Genomic DNA, 18,761 nt, shown 5'->3' on the forward strand with positions numbered 1-18,761 from the left:
GTGCTGCTCCGAGACGCGCGTCAATCGGCTCGCGTTGCCCATAGTGCGCATACAACCTGTGAATGTGAGAGGGGGACGATGTTCTCTCAGTTACGTTATGCTCCACGCTGGAGCATCGATCGGTGATCGCACCTACGCTCTCCGCTCTTGATCTCGCGCTGGGCAAATGTGTAAGGCCAACCGACATCAAAGCCACACTGGGCCTTGCGGTGGGTATAAATCGGACAAACTTCGTCGCAAGTCAACCCTTTGCGAGACGATAGCATACAAGTTGTGTGCAAGCTGCAGCGTTACAGTAAATGTTGAGCGTTATGCATACTTTGGGGCGCTTAAGCTGTCCCTTTTTACAACACGGCGCTTGGCATGTGTGCTTTCAAAACGTGACCATTCATTAGTGACTTATACACTATTTTTTATGTATAACGAACCCCTCATAAGTACCCCTTATAATGAATTTTTCGTATAACAAACAAATCTAAATGCTCAACAAATACCTCTCATAACGAATAAAATATCTCATAACGAGCAATATCATGTGTGTTTCGGGTGTGTTTTTAGTGCTGATGTGAAATCAAGATCAGTATTGGTAAACATTGGTCATTTCTATGATTTTTATTATAGTTCAGGCAAATAAGAGCTTCGATATTAAGCATCCCATAATATAAAACTATAGAACTAGCTAGCAGGAGGAATTTGTCCTATAATTGAAGCACAATCGTGTGGTATACGTTGAGGAGTATTTCTAGTTCGTTATGTTGGATCTACTTTTCTACAAAGGCGAGAGTTTCCCCTGCCAATTGCTACCACTTATAGGAATTTTATATGACTACATATCTGGTGTGCAAGTGTGTTGCAGATTTGATGGCAATACAATTATCGAAATCTTTAATGACCTTATTTATGCTGAAGAATGTTTACCATAACAAATTTTCAATAAATTTCCAATAAAGAAATTGGCTTATTTGAGAATAAGTCTAGCTTGAAATGTCTAACAGCGAAACACGCCGAGACAAACCGTGTTTTCTGACATAAGGGATAAAACCAATCGATCACTTTTTAATGAAAATGGACCAATACAGGGATTCAAAGACACTTTCTGATATGTCGCAGGGAATATATCTTGAGAAAAACACAACTGCTTTATTCCTTAGTTCAGAATGGAATCGTCTTTATTCACTCAATGTGTACTCTGATCGAGTCTTGCAATGTTACTGCGTTATGCGTGTTACTATGCAACATCTCCCCCCTTAATTCACCAATACGGTTCAAACCTGGCTGGTGGCCTACGAATTCTTCGAGGTCTTTCCGCTTTCACGGGTTGAGCAGAAGATGCAGGCATCGGTGGAGTGGCTTGAGTAGTAACTGTGGACGATGATGTTTGCCAATTTTCTCCTTCAATTTCTTCAGCGGACTCTTCATCAGCTGAATAGTAATGTTCTTGTTCAGTCATTTCAATTGAGTTTTCAACTGCCTGTGGAGTTCCCAATTCAAATTCGTCAAAGAAAATAGTTAACAAATTTCCAGTGTCGTGACAATTTCTATTTCCACACGATGTTTCCTCCTGTAGACGCTTATCCTCGTCGCCAAAATGATATGTCGCAGGGAATATATCTTGAGAAAAACACAACTGCTTTATTCCTTAGTTCAGAATGGAATCGTCTTTATTCACTCAATGTGTACTCTGATCGAGTCTTGCAATGTTACTGCGTTATGCGTGTTACTATGCAACACTTTCAAATGTCAACATTGTTATTCATCGCTTGCAAGATGTTTTTCTAAAGAGATTTTGAGCCGATTGGCCTCATCCGCCTCTTAACAAGATGTTAATCCACATTAATCTGATATTTAATTTCCAACATCATAATTTTTAATTTCTTCAGCATGATTTTCAACACTTCTATGACCTGTTCCCATAGTATTTTTTTCATTTGAACCCGGATAAGGTAACTGTAGGAAATGGGTTTCAATTACGAATGATAGTTTTGAAAAAAAAATTCAAATCGATCCCAAAACCCGGTATAGAGTCTATTTGGATTACCATAGTCAAACAAATAATATGGCTTTCCTACTTACTAATACGGCGCTACTACCGCTTTGCGATCTTGGCTTACCTCTGAAGTGTCCGAAATCGCTCACGGACTCGCGCGTTCGTCTGCCAGTCCGTTATCCCGGCCTTAATGGTGGACTCCTCCACGCCATCTTGCCACCTCAACTTAGGCATATCAAACTCCCATCGCAATTTGTGGACGGACTAAAAAGACGTTACAGGGCCAAAAATACATCCGAGCATCTTCCCCTCGTACACGGCTAAGAGGGTTTCTTCGGATTTGGACAGTGTCCATGCCTCAGATGCGTATGAGAGTACCAGTGCTATATAAGTTCTATAAAGTCCCAGCTTCGTCCGTCGCGACAAGTTCTTTAAGGTTAACTGATTTTTCAGGCTGTAGAATGACCGGTTGGCAGCCAGCATCCTTGCGCGCAACTCAGCTTCCATGCTATTGTCGTTGCTGACCTTTGACCCAAGATAGGTGAATTGTGGGACGACTTCAAAAGTGCGTTCATCTATCTGTACGTCACGCCTACGTAAGTTTGGATTTTTTTATTGGTAGAACGGCTGATGTTGCCGCCATCAGTTTGGTCTTTGCGTCTTTTATCTGCAGTCCGAGGATATTTGCCGCTCGCTCGATCTGTTGGTAGGCTTCTACCACATAGGAGAGCTGCAGACCAATGATGTCTATATCATCAGCGTATGCCAGGATACGGATTGATTTATAGTAGATGGTTCCCGAAGTCTCCACGGATGGCCCTCTCTAGCACCAAGTTGAATAGGAGACAGGCAACCCCGTCCCCCTGGCGCAAACCTTTGCTGGTAGCAAAAGGGCCTGGGAGTTTTCCATCCATCTTCACCTGGCAAGTGACGTTGGTCATAGTCATTCTAACCAGCCTTATCAGTTTGGCCGGGATTCTAAAGCAGCTCAATAGCGTCGTATAGTTTTACCATGGCTATGCTATTATATGCTTTTATACATGAAGCGGCTTTGAAGTCAATGAAGAGATGGTATGTGTCGTGTCTGTATGCTGCCATCATCTCCAAGATCTGCCGCAAAATCTGATCAGTGGTTGATCTTCCGTTTCGGAATTCTGATAGCACCCAACTATCTCTTCGACGTGCGGGACAAGTCGATCCTGAAGGATTCGGGAGAATATTTTATAGGCGATATTCAACGTCGTAATACCCATGTAGTTGTTGCAGTCCAACCTGTCTCCCTTCGCTACCTACAAGACATCGATTCACTATTCCTCACCTCAGTAACAATTTGATGAATCTTGTAAGGAACAATTTGATGGATAAGTAAGGAAGATTTTGGTGGATAAGTAAGGAGCGGTAGCCATTGGTGGATTTATCCATCTCGAGGCCATAAGCGGGGGGTCGACATGGGGTCCCCAATCGTTCCCCAATATATATGCAGTATGGGATGTGTAAACATTCAAGCGTGGTTTCATTCAATGGTTTCTTTAAAAATACCAAAAATAAACCCTTTTCGTCAATTATTACACTGTACGTATTTTTTATGAATATCTTTTTTTACGAATAAAAAACACCTCATCATGAATTCGTTAAGGATAAATTTTCTTTTGCCCTTTTATATTCTTATATTAATATATTATTATTCATATTTTATTTAAATGGTATCGATCTTTTTGTTATCAGGCTAACATAATTCGTATACTTTTTGTTTATCCATCATCGGTGTTTCTGGTTCTACAAGTTTTTTTTTTTTTCAAAATTATAATTAAATACTAGTTTTATTTAAAGTTCATAAAAGATAGGAAGAGATAGAACATTTAGTATACAACATTGACTATTGCTATAAGAGACTGCGAACACGATTGCAGATTGGACCATACATCATGCAATGCAACCATGGCAACACCATGCAAAAATAAGAGGGATATAATATTAAATATTGGATGTATTGGAGAGGTCTCAGGTTAGAGAGAGTTAGTAAGCCTAGTAAACCTGAGAGGTGCATTTGGAACTCTTAGCATAAAAACAGAATTTTATTCATTTGTTCTTCAATAGAATTTGTTTGCTCGTGTTCATGAGAGGTTTGATGGAAAGTTTGGGTTTCATAGATACAAAAAATAGCTTGAAATCCAAGTGTCTCATTTTAATCATTCGGTACTTGTTTATATCGAGGATACCATCGAAGAAACCATCGACAAACTTCTTTAAAATTAAGCAGCCCTTCAGCAAAAGCTTCAAGCTTTATCGTCATGAGCTGGTGTTATCGCTAATAAGGAAGAGTGAAAAAGTATGTTGAATTAGTCTCGACCTTCAACATTTGCTTCAAAGTTATTAATAAATTTTGATTGCTGTAAACGTTATCAATACATGTCACATTGGGGAAGGAAGGTAAAGTCGGACACGTTAAGGAACATGGAAAAATCTAGGGATATATAAAAGCAACGACCATGAAAATGTTCATACCTTATGTTACACCTTATGTTTTATCAGAAGATGTGTAGACATTATTAAATTTCTATCGATTTTTATATTTTTTTAATATATAATATGTGTACGTGAGTTTAAAAAAATAAAAAAAAAATCGTGTAGTTTTAAAATGTTCGGGTCAGACGGACACTTCATATGGGAAAGATGGACACCATGTTGGATAGATGGGCACCCGTAGAAAACGTTGGCAATTGAAGAGGTTTATTATTTTTTCTTGAAGAGGTTTACAGTATATAACATATCCCATTGCTTCCTCCACTTCCTACGTACATAAACCAATTCTTGGCCAATTGCAAAGACGATTCATTCAGCCGTGAATTAAGGAATTGTTCGTCGCTTCTAACACCTCGTTGATTGCACAATCTAAGGCATTATTAAAAATTCGGGCAGTAACAGCCGACGTTACTCTAGCTTACAGAACAACAGCCTCAACTTCGCTTTAGGATATTACTCCACGGAAAATCCGCGACTCCAGCAGATTCGAGGGACTTGTTAACAGATCAAGTTATTTTTCCATCATTGTCAAAATTCTTTTTGATCTTTGTTATCCCATGGAAACTTTCATCTATTCCAGGACGATGTCATATCATCGGTGTCTCTTCTTTTTGTTGATTAAAGTTGCCCAAGTCGTGTCAAGATATTGGGTTTTTTGAAGTGCCTAGAAGTGTAATAGTATAACGCATGACTGCTATTTTGACCGGTGTTTCATGTCTCGCTTATTTCAATGCTTTCTCTATTTGATTGATGGTTTATATCTTCCGAATACTTTTATTTAGTCATCAATTGATATAAGAAGTAAAAAAAACCGGTGTCCATCTTTTCCTACGACAGAGTGTCCGTCTTTCCCGTTTTGATCTTAGGATGCATAAATCACCCGAAAACAAGTTTTTTTTTTATTGTTTTCTATCTCGTTCTTTTGTTTTTATTTTGCTTAATAATCACGTCAACTCATTCATTTAATAAAACATCCAAAAATTTAAACAATACAATTTGAAGAGCTTAGGATCTGTCAAACTAGATCCACAAACCGCACGATTGAATCTTTGTTTTGTTCATATATTTCACTTTTTTTTGTGCATATATTATGACAAAGGCGTTCTCAAATGTGTTGTTTTACTTTCAATTTGGATGCTGCATTCTTGAATTATTCGATAATTCTTCTTCTTCTTTGGCTCAACAACCGATGTCGGTCAAGGCCTGCCTGTACACCCAGTTGTGGGCTTGGCTTTCAGTGACTAATTGATTCCCCCCCCATAGCAGGATAGTCAGTCCTACGTATGGCGGCGCGGTCTATTTGGGGATTGAACCCATGACGGGCATGTTGTTAAGTCGTACGAGTTGACGACTGTACTACGAGACCGGCTCATATATTACGAAATTACGATAATTACAAGGCAGTAGCCTTGGAACGCTACATGACAGAGTTGATGATTAATTAAATTAAACGTTCTTCAGTTGGCTATCAAAACAATGGAGTTTTGTGACATTTCATCGTGAATATTGTTCTTGATGTCTGGTTATTATCGCCCCAAGTGGCAATGTATGAAGTTTAGGTAAAATTTAATCTTGATACGTTCGGTATAATCAACTATACTATTATCAAGGTCAAAAGTACGATTGAACGTTTTCGGCAATGATTCTAATTCAATGAGTTTATGTTTCTGTTTCTTTTTATTCGCTCAAGATATAGTTTTAAAATTGTTTTGCGGGCCGCACGAGCCTCATGCCTGGCTTAAGTGCGTCTCAAGTCCGGGAAATTCGGACCAACCGTGGAAAAAAAACTGACAATAAAATCGAATAATCTTTAAATTCCATACACACGTACCGTTTTCGGCTAGACGCGTCTGTTTATTGCAATACCTTACTAGCTCACCAACGAATACTGTTCGTTACTGGGGTGGCTACGGGGAAGGGCTTGTCTCCCAATCCCGCCTAAGCACCCATTGCAGTTATCGTCTAACAGCTAACTTTTCTTCACGATGCATTTAAAAGTCTGAGCATGTATACTCTTATAGCACCGTCCGCGTTTCTCGCTGCCCTTCTCTCGCTAGCTTTCCTCACGATACTAACGTTTTGTTGCCCTCCTCACCCGCCTCCTCGGACAGGATCGTAATCAGTGTGTTTTCCTCGAGGGTCGTGTCCGTTTCCGGACGGCCGCTACTGGTCGTGCTGCTCAGTATGCTGCTGTCGGGTGCGGGTGGGCCGCGTGAGGCAGGTTTCGCAATTGCTAGTAGGGGCAGTGTGGAGGCGTCCGGCGCAGTCGCATTTGGGTGGTTCGTATTCGCCAGGTTACCGGTGGTGGCGGCCGGATCAGCGATACGCACCCCACCACCCGGCTGACCGTTCTTGGCGCGATGCGGCTGCCGGTCGGTGGACCGGCGAAAACACTCGATGCTGTAGATGACTAGGAAGGTGGTGGCCAGCAGACAGCCGGCACTGTTTAGCAGCGTCGAGACAAGCATCACGTAGTACCAGATGCTGTGCACTTCATTGCAGTTGAAGTCGCTGGAAAAGGAAGCGGATGTGCCCAGAGAGCACGATTAGAACGTTTGCCGAACGCCACACGTTTACGCACGCTCCCTACCGATACTCGAGCCGTATGATGCCGGCGTCGTGGTATGCGCCTCCAGCGGGCAGCGGTTCGTCAAGCGATGGGTCGGTCGCGTTCGCGCTCATCGGCAGCACGGTCGTTCGGGCCGTCGGGCGCGTATCGATCGTACACACGCACGAGGACGAGTTGACGTTGAACGTAAACTGGGGCTCGCAGCGCAATCCATCCGCGGACAGGTTGGTCGCGTGGATCATCGCGTAGATGAACGCTAGCGCGGTGAAGAAGATGGTCAGCAGCAGCACAATCAGCGCGTTCACGCGCAGAAAGTGAAAACAGTTTTCCCGCCACGGCGACTGCGGCTGGTGCAGCCGGGCCACGTTCTGGGCGGGCGTTCCCTTGTCCGTGCCGGTGCGGGCCCGCTTGAACTGAAACAGCACCAGAAACAGCACACCACAAACGATGAGCTGCGGGGGGAAAAAAGGGGGATGAAGATGAGAAAATCATGCCAAAAAGGGGGTCCTCCGCGCTCACACACACGCTCTCGCTACTCACGATCAAACCCGACCAGTACGGATTGTCCTTGGTGCTGGTGGACGGTGACCACACCATGATGTTCAGCCCGATCACGTTCAGCACGATGCCGATCAGTATCTGCAGCACCATGAGCGTGCGGCACAGGCGCAGGTGGCGCAGGTTCAGCGAGTTGCCGGGCGGGTACCGCACCGGGACGGTTTTGTTCACCACCAGCATGCGGCTGTGCCGGAGGCTGCTCCGGGTCGGCTTGTGGCGCCCGATCAGTGTGCTGGCATTTTTGGCGAAGTTTTGCGGCACCGTCGTCGTCATGTAGACGGCCTGGAGAAAAAAAGGAAATAATAAAAATGAGCCAGACAGGAATGGCGCGAGGAGGGCGGGATAGTTTGAACATTAACTCTGGGTATGATTTTCATTTAATTTTAAACTTAAATAACTTTTTATTGAACTAATGGATGCTACTGATTTTTTCATGTATCTGCAGGAAATTCAATTTTCATAAAGATCATGATGAAGTTATTTTTCAAAAAAATCGTAATTTTTTTTTTCTTTTGATACTCTTTATCGTTACGACCGGCATACCCGGATATCCCATACGTTTTGTATGTGCTTTAATATTTGTTGAAAAAAGAAGGCATTAGTTGGTGAAAATTCGGCCATTTTTGGTATGAAATGACTATACGACCCGTAATAAGAATTGGAAACGTAATTTCCCAAAGGATAGAGTAGAAAGCAACGAAACAGTCACATCACAGTCGATTTTAAAGGGTTTGTTCTAAGAGTCCCTTAAACTGGTGCAGTAAGGTCAGTTTAAGGGAAATAGTTCGACAACCCAATTTTCGAGCTAGGATTTTATGTTTGTTTATTTTTATAGAGACTTTCCTCAGAAATGTCAATTGGATAGTCTTATTCACGTTGATGAAGAAATGGGAATTTTTAAAACTTAATTTACTATTTTTTTTAATATTTTGTAATATATGACAACCAATTTATTCATGAGCAGCCTTTAATGCTGCACTATATGTACTATATGTATATGCTTACTAATTATGTACTTCATGGATGATTCTGATAATTTTATTTGAATATGAATAGAAAAGCAGAACATTTCCATAAAAATATGTTTTTGATTTGTTTCTGTTATTTAATTTATTGTACAAAAAATTAAAAGGCATTAGATATTATTTCAATATGCATCATGTTCTACGTTTTCCTCATATTTAATCTCTTCTAATCATATTTCAATTATAAGAAATATTACCAATAAAGAAAACTGTGGCAGAATTAGTATTCTATGAAATTCAAACAATACCATAAGTACGTAAGCATATAATTTTTGATAACATTTACTATGAAACAATATAAAGTTATTTATTTTTTATTTAAGTTTAGGTTATTTGGCAAATTATTGCCTACATGACAAATAATAATTGTATTGTAATAATTACAATATCCGTACCTATGTACCAAATTTGAAATTTTAATGGTTAATACAAGAGAAGCTATTGAAGTTTTAATGTGAAAAATACACTGCCATTGCAGTAACAGGTAGGAATTTGATTGAGAGAGCAGATTGCAACGCAGCTTGTCGATATCTACCTGATGTTTGCTGCAGAATGGAGGATCAAAATTAATCCATCCAAAACTCAGGCAATTGTCTTTCCCCATCGTTTTAAGAATACGCTGAATCCACCTCTGAGTCCGGGGGCTTATTGTTGATGGGACGACACCCCATGGTCGTCGTCGGTCAAATATCCGGGGTTGCGATGGACTATAAGATCTTCAGGGGATATGTTGAAATGCCTCTATCCACTGATCTGTCGTAGGTCTCGTTTATCACAATTAAATAAGTTGGCAGTTTATAAACAGATAATCCTACCAGTTGCTCATATAGAGAGCCCCAGTACGGAGGACATGTGCAAAAACTCACTTATGTAGGCTACCAAACAAAATGTTACGCATGATCAGTGTTGTTAATTGTCGCCATATTTATGACATTCGCAGCTTCGTAGTGGGATAGTTTGATCTTCAACTCTGCAACCGGATATCCGGGTATGATTTTTGTTTTCAAACTAAAATAAACTTTTTTTTTAAATGGTAGCTCCTTTTCATGGGTCTTTAAGAAATTTAAATCTTATGAAGGGCGGTCGAAATCATTTTTCGTTCATGATATTAACGATTACCACGACTTTCCAAGAGCGATAATCATTTGTTTAGTAACAGTCAGCGCTTTTGCGATGACATGATTGCAAAAAAAAAGTAGAATGAATATTATTTGAAATTTATCCTGAGACGCCAGAACTGCGTAATAGTGCATGTACCGATATTTTGCTATTGGACCACTTGATACTAGAGTTGTGCCTCAAGAACCAGAACTGTACGATTCATTCAATTCATCCTAAAGAACGCACGACCTACGTTCATCTAATCAACGTTCATCAATTATTTATAAATCAAAATATAGTTGGAGTTGGTCATGAAAATAACGTCCTACCCGTCGAAATAAAGAAAGCTTAGTCGTTCATTTCCTCCCATACAAATATAAACGTTAACAGTAATACCAGGACGTTCATCAAAAAACGTCCAACCCGTCGAAATGAAGAATGTCCTAATACGCTAGGTCGTTCGTTTCCTCCAATACAAATATGAACGTGATCCGTAATATCAGGACATTAATGAAAAGAACGTCGACGACCAATCGTAATAAAGATCATCCTGGTGTGCCTAATAATTTTCAAGATGTAATACACTAATTATATTCTTCTTGCAAAATGAAACAATTTACCATATTTTCTTACATACTACATACTGAAATGAACGAATGAATCGTAATTCAAGTTCGGTTCATCTTAACACTAGGTTTACGGAACCCGTCAATTTGACGGAATTATCCGCAGTACGCGATACTCGATATACGCGATACTCGATATACGCGAATTCGCAGTACGCGATTCCTCTAAATTTGACAACTCCATGTGTTTTTTGCAAATATTTTAATTCTTTGAAATATTTTATGATGACACAAGCCGCTTCACAAGGAACGCAGATTTATACACCATTGCTGGTGTCCTTCCCTTCAAAGGAAAGGTACAAAAACAGTCGGAAAACTGTACAATCGCTGTTTGGTCCTCATTTTTCCTCTAATAAATAGCCTCGCACAGGCATGAGTACAGTCTTTCCCCGAAGTTTTGGAAAAATTGCAAATTATTTTTCATTTGACAGTTGATGGAGAAAATTGTACTGAATTGACAGCTAAACTGTCCAAAAAAAAATTCGCCTAACTCAAATTTATGTAACTCGAGTGTCGCGTAACTCGGGGAAAGACTGTAATTAAGGGTAATCTAGAATATATTACACATTAAATTAATAAGGAAAAAACTTCATTTCCGGATTCAAACGCCCTACCATTTCAATGAGTAGAACATATTAATGCTTAGAAAGCAATTACAAATCATTTTGTAAAACTTTTAGTTGGTCATTTAAAAAAAAAAAAAAAAAAAAACAAAAAATATACAAATAATTGTATGTATATAAATGAGAAAAATAATTACATCTCGTGGGATACCCGGGCATGCCGGTCGTAGAGATGAAGGTGTAAATTTGATCATTGAGATAACGGTTTGAATTTGTTTACGAAGAGTTTACGATGGCAGAGAAAAAGAAAACAAAAATAACGGCCATCATTGGGAAGGTGCCAAAACGAGCGTCACAACTATTTAGGACTGACGCGTTGACGTTTGTCTTTGACCGCAAAGCGCCAATTTTCGTTCGATCAAAGGCGTTCGTGGTGATGGTTTTCCCCCCGCGTTGCTTTCTTTACTGATTTTCTCGCCCAACACACCCAAGCATCCCGACTGGCGGCACGTAAACGCAATGCCCTAGCCACGGTAACACGATCGCAATAATGTGAAGGTTCACGTCGAGGGCATTTTTTGTGTTGTTTCTCAAATTGCAAACATTTGTTGTTCGGAATGTTATTCGAAACTACCTCCAGCTGGAAGCGTTCCAGCCACCGATAAGAGCAACGTACAAACAGCAAAAACAAAACAAAGAACAAAAAATAACGACAAGTTTTACCCACCGTTTGTCGCTGTATGTTCAAAAACTGCCAACCATCAATACGCAGTGACTCACGGTTACATGTGTACATTCCAGCGCACACCACACACAAGTCGGCCAAGTCAGCAGAGTGAGAATTAATATGAGATCATTCCCGTGCAGTCTCGTGAGGGGAAAAGGTGGGGTGGGTGGGTGGCTTGAGCTTGGAATTCGAGCGAATAGTTCTCTCCTGCACACGAGGCCCGAAAAAGGGGGGAAAAAGGTCCGCTTAAGGGCAAATGCAGCCACCTGCACACATATGCACACACATATATATGCTCCAACATACCTCTCACCCCCTCTCATCCCCCTCCGCCCACACTTGCATACATACATTTTTCACGGTTGAGTACCACCGCGCGCGCGCGCGCACCCGTTCATCAGACGCGAGCTAACAAAACAAACACACCAAACAACGGCTGAAAGCGGAACCGATCGTAACAATAAGCCCTACACCCACCTCCCCGCTCCACCCTCCAACCATTGAGCCAAGGGCGGTTGGGTTTGTTTCGTACGACATCCGTTTCCGTTTTTTGCCGTTTCCAGTGTCGCTCCGCGGAAAAGCGACAGGGCCAGAAACATCCAACAATAGTCTATTGTGTGAAAAGCGCGCGCGAGCGCCCGTGTGTGTTGCGCTATGGCCAGTGCGCGTGGTCCGATGTTCGAATCTCGTACGGGGACTGTAATGGCCCGTGTTGCTAATTCAACCAACATGGATCACGAGGAAGTTTCCACTTTGGGCCGGGTGGCGTCATCCACCTCATGCCCTCCGAATTAATGAAAAAAAAAAAATAAGTGCCATACAGTGGAGCCTCTCATTACGGGTCCGGCGAACCAGTAGTTCGCATAAAGAGCAAGTCTAAATGGCCCACAAATACTACTGTAAACGAACAAATCTAACGAGCAACAATGTTTGCGTTATTGATACATGTTGTTTTTAAAGATTCAATGTTGTTCGTATGAAAAGAGAATTGAAAAAAAATGTATGTTTGCTGCTCACTCATAAAGGCAAGATTTTTGTATGTTTGGAGACAATCTGTAGCGGATGTCAGTAGTAAAAGTGTCGTGGAAGCTTAAGTTTTATAATTGTTTCAAAATTTTCCTGATTAAAAACATTACACAACAGGCAGGAAGAATGTGATGGTTGTGGAGGTTGCTTTTAATTGTTAAGATTCTAATTCATCAATGGCCAATGTGTTAGCAACAAATATTAATCGTTTTTAGTTTTTTTGTCAATTGTTGCTATATTGCCCCAATCGTCAATTGGGGCAATATGGGCCACAACAACTGCGCATAGGTAAAGATCTATGCTTATGCGCACGTTTCTTGAAATGTATTTTCGATCCATCTTTTGTTTTGCTGGTCAGGAAAGCCCTTAAAATTCTTGCTTAAAAATATGTTATCAAAATTAAAACAGTTTTTAACACGTTTAAATCTACAAAATCGAATCTTTTGAAGCTGTGCCTGTTATCATTATTGAGGCGACAAATACAACACCATAGCCTCACCAAGCGCCGTATGTAAAAAGCATCTGCCCATTTTGCGCCACGTGAAGCATTTTTGTATTTTTTGTCATATATATAGCCTCTGCCACAGGACCATCGATGCCGGCTCGCAGATCGACGCAGTCTACACGGACATCAAGGCTGCCTTCGATAGCGTTCCGCACGCCTTGCTGCTCGCAAAGCTCGAAACGCTTGGTCTGCCTGTGCAGCTGCTGGCCTGGACGCGTTCCTATCTTGCTGGTCGCACAAACTGCGTGAAGATGGGACGCCATACGTCGCGCCGTATCGATGCTTCTTCGGGGGTGCCGCAGGGGAGTTACCTTGGACCGCTGCTGTTTGTCATTTTCCTGAATGACGTAACACGGTTGCTCCGTCCTGACGGCCACCTACTGTATGCAGACGACGCGAAGCTGTTCCTGCCTATCCGTGACCGGTCAGACCAACTCCGCTTTCAAGCCACTCTAAGTGCCTTCCGGTCATGGTGCTCTTTGAATAGTCTTGAATTGTGCGTCGAGAAGTGTGTTGTCGTTACGTTTGCGAGAAAGCGGTGCCCCTTAGTGTATGACTATGCGTTAAATGGATCTACCATTGGTCGCAAAAGCTGTGTCACGGATCTAGGAGTGCTCCTTGACGAAAAGTTGAGCTTCCACGACCAGCTAGAGCACGTTGTCACTAAGGGTAACCAATTGATCGGCTTACTAAAACAAATAGCACGAGACATCACTGACCCGATCTGCATCAAGACGCTATACTGTGCTTTGGTGCGACCAGTGCTAGAATACGCTTCAGTAGTATGGTGGCCTACAGCTGCTCGCCCCCTAGCTCGTTTAGAGTCGATCCAGCGCAAATTCACGCGGTTCGCTTTGCGCTCCTGGAGTGTCCAACTTGACTATGAGGGAGATTCATGTCAAATGCTTCACCGTACAACTTTGATCGTATGAACTTCTTCGTCTTCTTTGGCTCAACAACCGTTGTCGGTCAAGGCCTGCCTGCCTGTACCACTAGTGGGCTTTGGCTTTCAGTGACTAATTGATTTCCCCCCATAGCAGGATAGTCAATCCTACGTATGGCGGCTCGTTCTATTTGGGGATAGAACCCATGACGGGCATGTTGTTACGTCGTACGAGTTGACGACTATACCACCAGACCGGCCCCGTTTATTAATTTATAAATTAATTATAATATTTCAATCGATACGTTTAAAAAGCACCTTTTAGCTACATAAATATTACACACTTGACCCCAATTTAAATTAAGATAGATCGTTAGCTAACGCATAGTGTTGAGATAGTTTATTAAAATTGCTTACACCAATGCAAAGGCGATAAGTAAATAAATTATTATTTTTTTTTTAATTTCTCGTAAGGACGGCCTGTTTGGCCGTATCATAAGGTAAATAAATTATATATTGAAGGATATTGAAAGTATACAAAAGGCGAATATTTTTTATCAAAAAGACACGTTTACTATTGAGGTACTTCCAACAGATTAGTTATAGTTTTTTTTTCTAACAAAACAGATTGGCGCAACAGCTAACATCAGTTTTGACCTGTTGATAGTATGGGTAGTACATGCCTTTAAAATTACGATTAATACAAATGGGACACTATTCCAAGGTACTTGGAACCTAAGGTGGACATGGCTTATCAAGCCGTAATGCAAGGCATTTGAATAGTTCTGGTAAAACAAATCTGAAAAGTGAAATATACACGTGGCAGCACTGATCTGTTCTATCGCAAAGGCATTAGCGTTCACAATTTTGGGTAATTTTCATGGCCCTTAAAGACAATATTGTTCCAAATTGAAGATTGAAAATGTTGCTCATCGCAGTCGCAGGGTAGCGTGTTAGAAAGCGTAGCAGAAAATAACATTACCATTTCAGTAACAAAGTAAAGGCAAGGTTCTCATAGTTGTCGGACACTTCCTTGACTCTTTCTTATTGGAAGTGAACTTCATATGACTATTCATTCATATGGAAGCTCCTTTGAAATTCCTATTGAATTTGTCCAACAAGGGGACTATAGAGTCCAATTCCTATTACATTTGTTGCATGTTGCATTACATGACATTTGTTAATTGGTATGGAAAACCCTGTATTGTGTCCCACAGCTATGAGCATTCCTGGAAAACCCTGTAATGTTATTTTTTGTAATATCGTTTTAACCCTGGAACTTGCCATAAAAATTGCATTGAAAAGAGTTTTTCGTCAGCATTTTAGTATGAAGGGAAGTTATCTTCTTCTTATTCTTTTTCTTGTTTTTTACATACCTCAGACGGTCCGCCGGCAGGGCCCGTGACCGGGTCGGGCAGTTTGATGGTGATGGTTTTGATCGTCGAGTTGGGCCGCGAGCAGCGGGGCGTACTGGTGGTGGGCGGTTCGGTTCCTCCGTCGCCGACCGCACTGCCGGGAGAGACCGAGGGTGACCGCAGCGGGGCGGTCGAGGCGCCGCTGGACGCGGGCGAACCGGTGATCGGTGGTGTAGCCCCGTTGTCGAACGGCCGGATCGGCGGAGTGACGGGCGAGCCGGAGCTCCCCGGCGGACTGCGCGGTTCGTCCAGTGTCAGGGCGATGCTGGTGGTGGTGGTGTTGGTCGTAGCTGGTGCCGTGCTGAGACCGAAAAAGTCCGACTTGGCCGTACTGTGCACCGAGCGGCGGTCGGGAATGTTCTCGTCGAACCGGAACTGTATGTCCGGAAACTGGATGGTCCGGCCGGTCAGGGAGGTGGAGGTGGACAGGTTGTCGTAGAAGCTGAGTGGCCGCTCGCCGGTGCCGGGCGGTGCCGGCGCACCGCCACCGGTCGGTGGCATACCGTGCGGCGTCGTCATTTCGCTCTGTTGGCCCTTCTTCCCGCACCGAGCGCTCGCAGCGCTTAATGGTGGCTGTTGCTGCGGATGCTGGCAGCCGAACGAATCGGTCGAAGAATAAAAAATGGCGCTTCCCGCACCGTCCACAGGCTACAGGTACAGGTGTGCACGGTGTGTGCGCGCGCGCGTATGTGTATGTATGTTTTTGTTTGTTCGCTCGCTTACAGGTGACCTTCGATGGCTGCGGCGATGACCATCGCGCGCACGAGGAGATGATATTTCCCTGCTTCAGCCGCGCACAGCGTCCGGAAAGGTTGTTGCCTCAGCTTCGCAGCGCCGAACCATCTGCGTCATGGCGCACACACAGACGCACGCAGCACTGGGCAGACACGTGGCTTTTGGATGCGATCTGCAACGGTTGATTGCGAGGAAGGCTTTTGTTTTCGCGGGGAGAGGAGGCAGGCTCGGCACGGTACCTGGCGAGGGAGATACCGGTTTTTGTCCAGCATTTCTCGACGGGCTGCCTTTTTTGCCTTTTCGGCTTTGCTTTGGCAGCTGACCCCCGGCCGCACGCTCTTCGGGGGCTGCCCCTTGTGTTTCTCGCTTCCACAAAATTCCACCAAACAAACGCACAGATAATTTGAATAATTATGCTTTAATGCAACACGGCCCTCGTCTTCCACCCTTCTCCAACCGCTCGATCACACACACACACACACATATATAAACGCACTCTATCTCTTTTTCTCTCCCGTTCGTTATGCTGCTTCTTCGATCACTCTGCTGCTAGCCAGCTTCAGTGAAGCGTCCACTACTTTCACTCATCAACGGCGGCCATTCCTCCACGCGGAGGCACGATGCCCGTCTTCACCTGTACCCCACTTCCAATGTACACACGCGCGCACCCACAACTCGTCCCCAAGGTTCCCGCTGTTGCTCTCTCGCACACTCCGCAAACACTGTGTTGGGGTTTGATTGAAGTTTGGTGTTGTGGTTGTTTGGTCACTTTACTTCCACTTGGGCTGGCCAAGACAGAAGGTGTTGGCAGGAGGACCGTACAACAATTCGCTAAGGACGGACGGACACACCACCAGTGGAAAACGGCGGCATGCACGCGCGGCGAGGGAAAACACCAGAATGCGCTGGCTGGGCCGAGGAACTGTATGGCCGACGGAGCGACACAAAAAAAGATGCCGTCCGCACGCACCGTGAGAGCCTACGGGTACGCGCATACATGCTCGCGTCGGTTTGCTTTTCTGAGCGATCGATCGTTGAGAGAGCGAGAGAAACGCGCGATCAAACTAGGGATGGGTAATTCGGTTCTTTTAAGTGAACGTGAACGTAGGTAAAGACGGACACTGTGGGAAAGATGGACGCTTATCAAAAATACACCATGACGGCCACCTAAAGTCGAACACCTCATATTTTCTCTTATTATCTGATTTTGCAGAACCCTGGACAGTTTCCCAGACCACTTATCGGAAAATTTTTTTCACCCATCGGTGTGGACACTCTTCAGCTATGTCCTTCCAAAAAATAAAACCGATATCTTTTAAAATCTCAGAACATAATACATAAATGTAAATGTAATGATACGTATGAAATTTATGAGGTAAACTGAAAGTCGGACAGTCTTCATTTCATACCAAAATGACCATGTAGCATGCCAATATTGACCAATATGGTTATAAAATCATTTGATATATGTTATTAAAGGCCCATCGACCAGTTTAAGGCAGCGCTCTAGCAGCAATCGAACACGACATCGAACATGAAAAATATATGAGATTTGACATGTTCGATTTGATAACCAACAAATCGAACATGTCAAATCCCATACATTTTTTCATGTTCGATGGCGTGTTCGATTGCTGTTAGAGCGCCGGGTAAGAGGTCATCAGCATATTACATGGGCTAGGTCAAGCGTTCTACGGTCTGAATCAGCCAAATACCGTTGGTGGAAGGCTCCAACGGAAATAGCATAGTAATTTTAAAGATATTGTAATGTGTTTTTCTCATAATTTTAGTGTTTCTTAATCTTTTAAAAGTATCAGGAATGAAGGAGATATGAAAATTTACTACCTATCCTGCCATTGAAACTTAATTGCCTCAATGCCGTGATTAATTAATTAGGTAGAATAATTACTGCTTCAAATTAGTTAGATAGTTTTAGTTTTGTTCCTGGCTTGGTTACTGAGCATTTTTGAACATGTCAATAACATAATTCGTATCTACTTTTAGCAAGGTAGTGCTTAAGATTTTGTGCTATAAGCCCTCATGTATCCCCACAAAAAACAATTGCCAACGTTTTCTACAGGGTGCCACTTAACCTACACTTTTCAAAACTGCAAAACTGCAAAACAAAAAAATATAAAAATCGATAGAAACGTTTCAACGAAATGTTTCAACACTTTGTCTGATAAAACATGAGCGAAAGATAAGGTAAGCACATTTTCATGATTGATGTATTCATAGATAGCTAGATTGTTAACATATTCCTTGTCCGTCTTTACCTAGCTTCCCCTACCTGTAGACAGTGGCGGATTATCTGTGTTGAGGGGGGGGGAGGTATAGGATGCTCTGTTACATACTGGACTAACGATCATGCCTAGAGCTCACCTAGTCCGCCCACCGTTAGATCAGTTACTGTTTATACAATTTGTAAATCGGTACTCTTGTCAAAAATCGCTAGAACTACAAAACTTGTTATGTCTTCCTGTTTTTTTTTAAATTAAAATGAAAACATACACTAATT

The 18,761-nt window shown here is 42.6% G+C and overlaps 1 protein-coding gene across 1 annotated transcript; it reads right to left on the reverse strand.

Moving 5' to 3' along the window:
• Positions 1 to 5,333: 5,333 nt before the first annotated feature.
• On the reverse strand, positions 5,334 to 17,467 carry LOC120955671 (uncharacterized). The gene is made up of 4 exons (XM_040376752.2): positions 15,470 to 17,467; positions 7,620 to 7,919; positions 7,101 to 7,531; positions 5,334 to 7,021 (listed from the first exon to the last, which is right to left on the reverse strand). Exons 1-4 carry the CDS (start codon positions 16,025 to 16,027, stop codon positions 6,574 to 6,576), a joined length of 1,737 nt encoding a protein of 578 aa, XP_040232686.2. The 5' UTR covers positions 16,028 to 17,467; the 3' UTR covers positions 5,334 to 6,573.
• Between the last annotated feature and the right edge of the window lie 1,294 nt (positions 17,468 to 18,761).

The sequence above is a fragment of the Anopheles coluzzii genome, chromosome X (assembly GCF_943734685.1).
Source record: "Anopheles coluzzii chromosome X, AcolN3, whole genome shotgun sequence".
NCBI classification, from domain to species: Eukaryota; Metazoa; Arthropoda; class Insecta; order Diptera; family Culicidae; genus Anopheles; species Anopheles coluzzii.